The sequence below is a fragment of the Chinchilla lanigera genome, unplaced genomic scaffold, assembly GCF_000276665.1.
Source record: "Chinchilla lanigera isolate Chin_1 unplaced genomic scaffold, ChiLan1.0 scaffold00146, whole genome shotgun sequence".
NCBI classification, from domain to species: Eukaryota; Metazoa; Chordata; class Mammalia; order Rodentia; family Chinchillidae; genus Chinchilla; species Chinchilla lanigera.
The window spans coordinates 350628-362673 of record NW_004955547.1 but is presented as its reverse complement, the minus strand read 5'-3'; the positions used below and the strand labels follow the sequence as shown (position 1 = coordinate 362673).

The 12046-nt window shown below is 44.7% G+C and overlaps 1 protein-coding gene and 1 pseudogene across 2 annotated transcripts in view; both read right to left on the bottom strand.

Moving 5' to 3' along the window:
- On the bottom strand, window positions 1-3043 carry LOC106146312 (annotated as a pseudogene).
- A 1127-nt stretch (window positions 3044-4170) lies between these two features.
- Tmbim6 (transmembrane BAX inhibitor motif containing 6) overlaps window positions 4171-12046 on the bottom strand; it is a 23160-nt gene continuing 15284 nt past the window's right edge. For both annotated transcript variants that reach the window (XM_005411845.2, XM_013508467.1), the window contains exons 4-10: window positions 11087-11207; window positions 9694-9742; window positions 9493-9590; window positions 9236-9315; window positions 8589-8689; window positions 7986-8061; window positions 4171-6121 (exon numbers count right to left, since the gene is read on the bottom strand). In XM_005411845.2, coding sequence (XP_005411902.1) covers window positions 6098-6121; window positions 7986-8061; window positions 8589-8689; window positions 9236-9315; window positions 9493-9590; window positions 9694-9742; window positions 11087-11207 — 549 coding nt within the window. In that variant the 3' untranslated portion in view covers window positions 4171-6097. The remainder of the gene's footprint in view (window positions 6122-7985; window positions 8062-8588; window positions 8690-9235; window positions 9316-9492; window positions 9591-9693; window positions 9743-11086; window positions 11208-12046) is intronic.

Here is a 12046-nt window from a genome sequence, read left to right as displayed (position 1 = left end):
TCCTCCTACCTCAGCCTCCCGAGTGCTGGGATTACAGGTGTGTGCCACCACGCTTGGCATAATTATGCAGTTTTATATATTAACTTAAAAAAAACTTGATTTACAATACTTTTGTTTGCATACATAAAAGTTGTTCGCAGCCCAGTTCCAAGAGAAATCCCTGTTATATGCCGCATAACAAGTTTGACACCCAGAATCAAAGTATACGGCAGGCTTTTCTGCAGCCACTTGTGAAGACCGTGGAATTCTGGGAAGGAGCTGCTTCCACGTGCTCCAGACTCCACGGCAGTGTCATCAGGCTGCCTTCACTGTGGCTGTGACTCCAGAAACAACAGAGTACACAGCCATGAGTGCAGCTGTGGACACCTGACCCTGTATTTCCGGAGCTTGGATTTTCAGTATGTTCTTTAGGTATGGCGTTATGCGGATATGAGCATCTCCAGAATGAGGACAAACCCTTCTCCCACCAATCTTGTTGCACGGACATTGGGAGGTTGACACATCCTCACCACTTGTAGTTCCAGGTTACAGCTGGCTTGCATGACCCTCAAACACTTTTTCTTTGATCCAGATTTGCTTCTGGGCTCTGTCTCCTGTCATGACTCTGACTCCCTTCCCTCAGAGGGAAAAGCCGTGCGCAATGCAACGCACCAAGTCCTTTGGCCACAGCCGTTATCCTCCAACCACTGCAGGTCCATCCTGGCCAGGGTTAGAATTGTTTTAAAATTTTAATCAGGGACTTTTTTTTTTCTTTTTTTTTTTGAGACAGGGCCTTTCTTCTTTTTCTTTTGTCTTTTTGAGACAGGGTCTCCTTATGCAGTTCAGGCTGGCCTTGTGCTCACTTTGTAGCCCAGGCTGGTCTCGAACTTGCAATGATCCTCCTGCCTCAGCCTCCCGAGTGCTGGGATTACAGGCGTGTGCTGCCATGCCCAACGCTTGAATCAGGGTCTTTCCATGTTGCCCAAGCTGGGCTTGAATTTGCACTCGTTTCTCCTCAGCTTTCCAAGGAGCTGGGATTGCAGGTGTGTTTCTACCACACCCCTTTCTCTCTCTCCTCTCTTCCTCTCATTGTTTCTTTCTCTTTCAATCTCTCCCTTTCCTTTCTTTCTCCTTAGTGCTGGATTGAGCCCAGAGCTTCACACATGCTAGACCAAGTCCTCTACCACTGAGCTAGGCCCACAGCTTTTAAAATTATTTTTAAATTGACAGATAAAATTGTATTATGTACAACATGACATTTTGAAGTACATAGATACTACATTTGCGTTACATATTTGTTTTGTTGTGTTGTGTTATGCTGGGGATTGACCCCAGGGCCTCAGTCATGCTAGGTAAATCTAGTACCGCTGAGCCTCACCTCCAGCCCCTGTATTTTTGGGGGTTTGTTTTCTGTTTTTCAAGCCAAACTTTCACTATGCAGTTCAAATGGCCTTGAATTTATGCTGATCCTCCTGTCTCAGCCTCTTGAGTGCTAGGATTACAGGCATGTAATTCCATATGCCCAGAGGGAGGTTGACCTTGATGGAAAAGAAAAAGGTTTCAAAGTTAGTGCTGAAGGAAATGGAGTGACTTTCTGTCCTTACAAATCTCCACCTCCCCTCGCCAGGCGTGCATGAGAGGAAAGGAATATGGGAAAACAGACAAGGACAGGCCCTTTCCTCCTTCGGTCATTCTCAGTTCCCTTCTGCCTTTGTCAGAATAGGACTCTGACCCCCAGGGCCAGCATCTGCATACCCCTTTCCAGCTGAAGCGGTGTTATCTTCTGTCCACATGGGCGAGATACCGTGAGGAAGCTTAAAGGTTTTGTTGGGATTACAGGTGTGCACTGCCATACCTGGGGGAAGCTTAAGGTTTATCTTTTAGGAAGTCCTAGTTTCTAAAGATCCATTTTACCTTCTCAATTACAGTATGGCATTAGTGGCCATTGATTATCATCACCTAGCTTATTTTATCAGAGGTTTAGAAAAGTGATAAACTAACCCTATAATTTTTCCATCCATAAAACTTTTTATTACCCTGAAGTAGTTAGCACAGAAAAGAAAGGATAAATGCTTTTCTCTATATTAGCAAATATTTAGGGATGGCCGGTTTCTAGCATTTTTTTGTGTGTGTGTGTCGGCCATCGAACTCACGACCTCGTGCTTGCTGGCAGGGATTGTGCCTCTGAGTTATATCCCTGGCCCTTCTAGCATTCTCTAAAAGCTGGCCAATTAGATATTTTAGAAAAATGACCACAGATTTAAAAATGTATTTTACTCCAATTTGTTGCAGTTATAATCATTACTGACGCTCACATTACCCCATCTTTAGCCAGCAGCGGCCTCCGAGGCGGCCCGGGCTCCTCTTGAACCTCCCCAGCGACAGCTTCTTTGCTCTCTGGCAGGTTGTCATGTTCCAGGTTCATTTTATACATTTCCTGCCACAGGCCCCACAACACTTTTTCTGCAAGGCGCTCTGTGTAGTGTGCATCAGCCTCCGGACCCCTCTTCCTTATTCTGCTGTCCACCTCATCACTCCCTTGCCCAAGGTCCTTCAGGGCCACACTGCCCTTGGCACCACCTCCCTCCGTAGCCGTTTACCGACTGACCCTGGCTCCCATTTCCTGTTAAGTCTCAACTCAGCAAAACAACATTTGCAATTTCCTGAGTATCCCACTCTGGGTCATGCTCCTTGCTTCATGCCGGAAACCTCCACTCCCCCTGCCTTTCCGAATCTCATCTCACTTTGACCAAACTTTATCTTAGCTCAGGCATCATTTCCAGAGCACTTTTCCTGACCCACCAGGCCAGGATGCACTTCCACTGCCATCTCATGGCCCACCTTGCTCACCCCGCTGTGTACCTACCAAGCAAGAGCTCTTACCCATCTTGCTCCTAACTTGGGGGTGGATAATTCCACCTGATTGCCCTGTTAGCTGGGAGCGCACAGCGGCTCTTCTCCACTGCAAAGTATGGATGAAGCTGCTGTTCTCTTGAACGTAACCAGTAATCGGTGAGAGGAGCGTGCAGTCTCCTACGCAATTGTTTTCCTTCCTCACTGCCATTATAGCCAGTCCTTATGTAGGTCAGGATGGACACCAACTCGTGACACACTGTAGCATCACCCACCTAAGGTAACGAAGAGCAGGGGCCTGGAGACTGCATGCTTGGACTCTTTCTGGACAGAGATCTGCCAGTGCCTGTTCTGGTGACCTTGAAGAAATTGGTCAGGCATAGTGTATCTTAGGTTCTGGGACTTAGTATCTTCTTAAGTACTGGGACACTGTAAGCCCTCAAAATATGTTGTGCCCTGGGCCTGCCCCGAGAAAAAGGATAAAATTGGGCTTTACTTTCAGGAATACTTTTTACTCTTTTTCTTTGGGTACCGGGAATTGAACTCAGGACCTTGCACTTGCCAGGCAGGCACTTACGCCGCTGAGCTATATCCCCGGCCCCCTAAAACTGGGCTTTAAAGTCTTTTAACACAGGCCTTCCCTCAAAGTCAACAAGAGAGAAAACCCAGTTAACTTTCCACGCTGAGGAAAATGGCTCTCCTTGCTTGGGACAGGGATATGCAGAGTCCAAGCAGGTCAACTCAGAGGAATCTAGATAAACCAGTCAGAACAAATCCTAACAGCAAGGTTTTTGTCTACGATGATCACGGCAACTGGAAGGCAAATGTACCAGGCTGAATAGCCCAACTGTAGTACAAGCTCTGATTTATAATCTCAAATGTAAACTCCAAAGACCATTTTTACTCACTGACGCGCTTAGAAGAGCGCCTGGCTGTAGCGGAAAAACACTTACAGAGAGAGTGGCTATGATCTGCCTCCCTTCCATCTGCACCAAGTTTCTGAACTATGACCACACACCCGAACCTGCCAGCACCAAAGACAACCTCAGGAAGTGGTGGGGAAGCTGTGCAGCAGGCCGTTTCTATCACTGAGCCATCACTCCGGCAGAGTAAAGGTGGGGAGACTGGAAAAAGGTCCAGAGCATGTATGAAGAGAGAACCCGAACATTTGTAGTGCGCTGGGGCTTACACCAGGAGCTTGAGTGGGTGGGGATCTTGTTTCTATCCCATCTAGAGCAGACACTGAATCCAGTCCCATGGTGGCCGACCAGCAAGCCACATAGAACCCCAGACCGCATGCCCAGCTATGTCCCTAATTTATCACTCACAAACATCAGGAAAGGTTAAGGAATTTTCTTTATTTTTTACAAATTAAGACTATGTAGATATCATATATTTTTGAATCAAAAACACCTTTGTCTTCACAGTATGAGTTAGAGAATGCAGCCTGAGCTGAAAACAAGGAACTAGAAAAGAAAGTGAAAATTACAGTGATACTTGTATTAAAAACCTGTTAGGCATTTACTTTTAAAGTATTCTTTATATGTTGTCATTGTTGGCACTGTTTCTAAAAGAAAAACTCCTTTATCCCAAGCAAAAAAGCACAAGAGGTGGAGTCTGGCTTCAAGAGATGCATTTCAGATTCTTAGCCTTTGCAGAAAATCACCAAATTTATGGAGAGCTGTTAATATGGGCTTAATGGGAAGGAAATCCATTTAGTAAATTCTTAAATTCTTAAGCCAGAGGCTAGAGGCAGCAGCTAAGTCAAAGTGCAGCACCCTCAGTGAAGTGAGCCACTCTAGCAAATTTCATGGGAAGGCTTAGTGACACAGCACACTACAGCCAGCACACACTATGTCAAACTGTGCACTGGTTCTGAACAAGAAGAGCCAGAAATAGCATCCTGCTGATACTGCATTTTCAATAGCTTGGCCCCCTTGCATTAAAACCCAGGAGTAGCCAGGGCCATGACTACTTCTGATGCCACCCTTCCACATAAGCTGACCGTGGTAGCCCACAGGAAAGAACTGGTGATTTACTTTTAGGACTGATCCACACCTGTAACCACAAAGCTGCAGGGAACTGGAGCCCTTACAGGTTTGGTCAACTGGCTCCTACCTGCAGCTCTCTGTGAACAGGTGAGCAGATCAAAAATTAAAGTGCATCTGTAAAATGGACATTTATCTGCTGCCCCAAATCTCTGGCCTGACACTCCCTACGTGTCCAGGTGGGGGCAGACAAAAACACATCCAAGGGCTCTTAAGATGCTGCCTCCCAAATGCTACACTGATCTGCACAAGGACCCACTCAGTTAAAGGGATCTGCCCTCCACTGACCCCCGGTCTTTTAAGTTTGTCTGGCAGGATTCAGAGATATGGCCATTTCCCTTCTTTATCCTTTCTCTCGAGACCTTTAGTCACAGCCACTTGGTGGAGGCCACTCAGTAATTAAGGTGATAAACAATTTTAGAAAACAACAAAAAAATACAAAAAGGGTCAATTTGAGTATTCTGTGTTGTCTATCTTGCCATACATACTCAGCCTTTTCCATAAATGCCTGATGAGACAGTACTCCCTTTCTGCTGAAGTCCTCCCACCCCATGGATGGAAAGCAGGCAGATTCCCTGAGGGTCAGGCCAGGGTGGGAAAGGGAATACACACAAGCCCACATTCCCTTTGTGATGGCAAGGCAGAGGGTATTTGCCGGGCAAGCTTGAGCAGCTCAGAGGAAGCAAGCACCCATCGAAGAGACTCTTTTGCTTTCTTTGTAGGGCTGACAGCTCAACTATGAGCCCGAGTTAACCACAGGGCCAGCAAACTTCTTCCCAGCAGAAAACACACTGCCCAGTTCCACAGAAACTGTGTGCAAACCAAGTAACGTTGAGGAAGGCTGGGCTGACGTGGCTCTATCAAATAGCCTGTGGTCCACTGGGTGAGGCTCAGTGAGGCCGAGGACTCCTGGAGTTTGCTCCCTGTGATGGCCCCACTCCTCACGGAGGTGGGCTGGCCACCAGAGCAGAGCAAGGGCTAGAGATGGGCTGACATATGGGAGTGAAGAAGAACCCCAGGAATATGAAGCCAAACTCCAAACTATATTCTGCTAATCAATTTTTTTGATCAAAAAATTCAAAACAGAGAAAACCACAAAGTACAAAAGCTTTTCTGATGCCTTTCATTATCATAGAACACGCCACCTGCAATGTGTGCAAAGAGGGAATGAGGGGCGGAGGGGGAGAAGCCAAACTGGGAAAGGCTGGATGGTCATCTCACTTCTTCTCTTTCTTCTTGTCCTGTAAGTGGAGAAACATCGCTCTATTAATTTTTTGCATCTGACACATAAGCTCCAACTCTTAAATGATCCTTTGGTTAGAGCCTGGAGGGAACCTGGAGATTAACCATGAGAAAAGCTCCCTCAGTTCGGCAAGAACTGCACTTCAACCAGCTTCCACGGCCCCTCCCCAAAGCTGCGACAGACTGATGAGGAAGAGTAAGCAGTTGTCCCAGCCCCACATCAGGAGTACCTGCGTGGGCTGCCTGACCACCTTTGGCTACTCACAATACCACAGCTCAAATCCCAGCCAGCCCCGGTCCGAGAAGTCTGTCAGAAAAGAGAGAAACTAAGGCTATGCCACCAACTTTCCATCAGGACGGGGATGTGCTCTGTGCTAGAGGGTGAGCAGGAAGCCTCAGCAGAGGCCGACATTTAGAGACCATCTAGTCCAGGGGATGTGTCGATCTCTGGTGGAAGTACAGTGTGTTAAAGGAATAAAAGTTGTGCTGCTCTGATGGGAAATGTGGCACCTGCTTAGTGCTCAGTCCATCTGTGCACAGCCCAGACAGAAACACCAACTCTATCTAGTCACCCGCCTCTACCACCACTGCGCTGCCTCAAGTTCAGAATTAGGTGTGCAAAGGAAACTTTGGCCTCACTCATTCCCCAACTCCTAGACTGTTTGCTACAGAATTTTTTTTTTTTGGGTCATACTTGCTAGACAAGCCTTTTACCACTAGCTAAATCCCTAAAATGTTTCTTTGGAAAAAAATTAAGATCAACAAATGAGTAAAACTGGTCTACTTTTTCAGGGTACAGTGGGACATATCTATGATCCCAACTACTTGGGGGGCTGAGCAGGATTACAAGTTCAAGGCCTGCCTGGGCAACATAGGAGGTCCTGTCTCAAAATTAAAAGGGCTGGGGATGTAGCTCAGTGATAGAGCAAGTCCCTAGCATGCACAAAGTCCCATATTCAATACCCAGTACTGAGGAGAAAAAAGGAAAAAAAAAAAAAAAAACCAGAAAAAAATTTTAAGTTGGCTTGTCAGTACTGTATGACACCTTCAGTCATTTTCTCTTTTTTTGCAATATGGGGGATTAAAGCCAGACCCCAGGCCTTTTTTATTTTTTGAGACAGGGTCTTGCTAAGTTGCCCACGGTGGGTTTCAGCTTGCCATCCTTCTGCCTCAGCCTCCCACAAATTACAGGCACCTACTACTACATTTGGTTTACAATAGCTTTTTGAGTCACAACTATCTTTTTTTTTTTTTTTTTTTGTCTTTTTTTAAGACAAGGTTTCACTATGCAGTTCAGGCTGGCCTTGAGCTCACTTTGTAGCCCAGGCTGGTCTTGAACTAGCAATGATCCTCCTGCCTCAGCCTCCTGAGTGCTGGGATTACAGGTGTGCACCACCATGCCCACCACAACTGTTTTTTTTTTTTTCACAACTGTTTTTATAGCCTTTAAATTCTTCATATAGCAGATTATCTCTTACTGCCACAGATGTTCTTTTTCCTTTGATACTCATCTCAGGGATTAAGTCAAGAGAAAAAAAAAATGTTAAAGGATTGTTTTGGTTTTTGTTTCTGAGACAGGGTCTAACCATGTAGTTCAAGTTGGTCTTGAACTCACTATGTAACCCACACTGACCTTGAATTTGTAGTGACCCTCCTGCCTCAGTCTGAGTGCTGGGATTACAGGCTCCTGCTACCACACCCAGCTAAAAGGATTATTTTTACTTGTTAACTTTTTCTCTACCACGTAAAGGCTTCTGGTTTGCTTCTTGCACAGTGGGCTGCCTTACCCTCGGAGGTTCTCAATCTGAATTATACAGAGTTACTGAGCTGAGGAGCCATTCTCTCAACTGTAGGCTGACTAACCTTCTCATTCATTGCCAGGATCATCATGAGTTTTCTGAAGAGAGTAACGAAATCTAAGAAGAGATCAATGCAGTGCCTGAAAGAGAATGAACCAGGTTACAAACTCCATTTCTCACCTTCTTTAACTCCCAAGTCCACAAAGCAGCAGAACATAAACTCCACATTCACCCACGAGTCAGCTTCTCTAACACTGCACCCAACTAAGGAAGTAAAACTGGTGTCTGGGATCCATTTCAACTCAAAAGGAAGCACACGGCATAATAAAGTCTGCAACTATGTCCACAGCAGGGTTGGGCTTTCAACTATGTGAAGGTCCAAGTCTGAACCTGAACTATCAATTAGTTGTGAGACTTCACGATGATTACTACACTTAAGAACTGTGTAGGTCTTCTTCATATTGTTAAAGATTTTTTTGTTGTTAAAGATTTAGAGAGTACAAAAACCATAAAAAGTAGAAAGAGAAAGATTCTGTGCCACCACATACACTCCTGAAGGCTAGTTACTGAAGTTCAGCCATGGCACAAAACAGCATGCTTTAACATTTATCAATACAGTCCGGAAAAAAAAAAAAAAAAATCAGTACAGTCCGGTTCTCACACTTACCAGATATAATCCTTATCTCCATGTTCAGCTTTTTCAATAATGAGTTGAGTATCAAAAAGGACAAAACCACACATGACCACCAGTCCCATATACAGGTTTGCCTAACAGAACAGTAAGATGAAGTTACCATATAGTAATTGTAGTACAGGGGAAAAAAGTTACATTTTCTGCCTTTTGGTCCCTGGAAAGTACACTCAGTGGACAATAAAAATAACCATATTTTTTCCCATGACACTCTTTGTTTACTTCTTTTTCAGACAGGCTCTTGCTATGTAGTTCAGGCTGGCCTCAAACTCCCAATAATCCTTCTGCCTCAGCCTCCCAAGTGCTGGGATTATAGGTGTGTGCTACCACACTTGGCTCCCAAGACCCTCTTTATGTCATTGGAAGACCCTCCACTATTTTCACAAGTCACTGCTAGATTGGTAAAGGATGTGAGCAAATCCCCCACTCTTCAGCAGTGCCTAATGTCGTTCAGCTATACTTCTGCAAAGTTATTTAGTCCTGAGGGGTGGGTAGGTGAGCCTCGGAGGGCGCTGCCCAAAGGGGACATCTGGAGGAGTTTTATCATATCTTGCTTTAGGGTTGAGTGAGAAAAAAGCAGTATGAAGCAAACAGCTGCTGGAAAGGTCTGTGTAAAATCTCACCTGGAAAAGCCAAACAGATCCAAAGAAAAGGTTCCCAAGGGAAGACAAGACCATCAGGCTCATGGCTGACATCAAGATACCTATTAAGACACGGCAAGAAGTTATCTTGAGAGAAGCCAAGCAAAGAAGACAAGCTCATTATGCCCATTTCCTACTTCCTCCCAAAAGGAAGACTCATACCAACCTAACAATCACAAGTAGGAAAGGAGAGAGCGTTCTGGCTAGAACAGACCACACTGTTTTCATTCTACACGTACCTCCCAGAAACAGGTAGCTCCGGCGCCTGGCATAGAGTGCACTCAGGGTGAAGCAGGTGAAGATCATTGCTGTGCCCATGAAAGCAGTGGGAAGGATGCTGTTAAAGAAAAAGACCACTTGAAGACTACAGGTACCTGGCCTCTATTTAGAAGGCTATTCATAAAGATGAAAGAGACAAACATTACTACTAAAACTATTACCTAGGATTGATAGCAATGCACAGCTCCAGAGCAGGGCCCAGGCCAACTCCTAGAAAAAAAAAAGCCCCAAAACACAGTATTACCATCAATTCTTCAAGAAGAGCCTCCCTTATCTAAAAGCTGATCACTGATAACACAGATACACTCAGGCTTCTAAAAAAAGCCTCTCTTTTACATATTTATGTAAGTTAAATTAAATCTCTTTCCTCCCTTATCCTTTAATAAAGAGAATGTATGCCCAAGTTAGTTAGCTAATTATTTAGTTAGACATAGCTACAAACATGTCCTCTTACCTCAGTATCATGGATTACACCAAGAGAAACAGAGAAAAAAATGAAGGACTATCAAATATTTTTGAGCTGGAATGATACGCAAAGAGAATGTGGACCAGATTAGGAATTAGAAAAGGATAAAAGCTGCCAGGCCAGCAACCCTACAGTAAGGGTTTGCAAGGGTTACAAAACAGGTTCTGCAAATGGACTCCTGCCAACTGGAGAGCCACGTGCTCCTGCCCAACATTTCTCCTACTCTATTCCTTCTCTCCTTCTGATAATTCCATTCTTTTTTTTTTTTTTTTTTTTTTTGGTTTTTTCTCCAGGGTCTCACTATGCAGTTCAGGCTGGCCTTAAGCTCACTTTGTAGACCGGGAACCAAACTCACGACCTTGCACTTGCCAGGCAGGCGCTTTTGCCACTGAGCTAAATCCCCAGCCCCTGATAATTCCATTCTTTAATGCCTTCAAAAACTAGCTAATCTAAACAAACACACACATACAAAAAAAAAACAAACATAGCTAATCTAAACATCTTAATCCCTAAGTCCCTTTCTAAAACTCAACACTATAAAAAGCAGACTGTCACTCAGTACAAGCTGTGCCAATGCAAATGCTGCTTTGCAAGTATTTTTGAGGCCTGTTTCCTTTCATGGTAAGTCTAGAAGAGTTGCCCTTTTAATTCCTTCCCACAGAATTAGCATACTGCCCTGTGCAACGGCTCTCAATGAATGGCTTAAACAGTTGGCAAGGCTCAGAACAGGTACTCCCGACACACTGGTCAGTGTGGAGCCAACTAAGCAGATTCTCAGGCCTAGCTCAGTCCAAAGCATGCAATGTCTATTTTTGGATACAAAAATAGAAATCACAAAGAGCTTACCCTAGATATGGGAGACAATAACAAGGCAAAAACATACTCAAACACAAGTATGACTGGACAGTACAGAGACAGACCAGAACAGAGCAGTCTTCTGAAGGAACTGTACAAATGGAATGGGCAGACAAGAAAGTATGCCCGTTGGGGTAAATCAGAATAAATACAAATCTCAGGCTTTTATCTAAACAGATACTATAAGTATAGCCTTCCCCTCCCTTCAAAATTAGATCAATACGTTAACATACCTGTAAGGAAAGCAAATCCAGCGAGAAGTCCCAATCTTTTCTGCTCAGTCTCACGGCTATGAGGCGTTGCCATCAGCCAAATCATCAACCCCAGGGAGCCCAAGGCAGACAGTAGCCCAGCCTGTCAGAGCCGATCAATAATTAAATAACTGAAATCTTCAAATTTATTTTTCAGGAGACCTTATTAGGTTCAAATATTTATTGCTTCTTGGCCTTTTGGGTAAGATCAAGTGTAGGTTTAAATATTCATTTGAACTTCCTAATATTTGCCTCTAACCTGGAAGCAAGATAAAAGGCAGTGTTTTCTCAGGGGATGGAGAGAAACCAGAAGTTCTGAAGCTCAGGGTGAGTACTATGGTGGATACTGAAGGCCATTCTGGGTTAGGTAGTCCGTCAACTACACCATAACTATTCAAGTCAAACTATGGTCAATCTTGAGCAAGACATGAAGATGAATCAAACTGAGAAGTGCTTGAAGCATATTCCATTTATAGAAGTAGAAATGACCCTTTTTAAATCATTGAAAGAAAAAAATGCTAGTCACAGTGGCGCATGCCTGCAATCCCAGCTACCAGAGAAGAGCAGGCACAAGGATCACAAATTTAAACCCAGCCTGGTCAATTTAGTGAAACCATGTCTCAAAATAAAAATCAAAATGAGCAGAATGTAGCTCAGGGCAAAGACACTCGTTTCTTTCTTTTTTCGGGGGTGGGGGGGGGAGGAGGAAGGGTTTCACTATGTAGTTCAGGCTGGCCTTGAACTCACTCTGTAGTCCAGGCTGGCCTCCTACTTGCAGCAACTCTCCTGCCTGAGCCTTCCAGAGTGCTGGAATTACAGGTGTGTGCCACCGCGCTCGGCTGAGGCCCTAGTTTCTTTTTTCTTTCTTTCTTTTTTTTTGTCTTTTTGAGACAGGATCTTACTATGCAGTTCAGGCTGGCCTTGGGCTCACTTTGTAGCCCA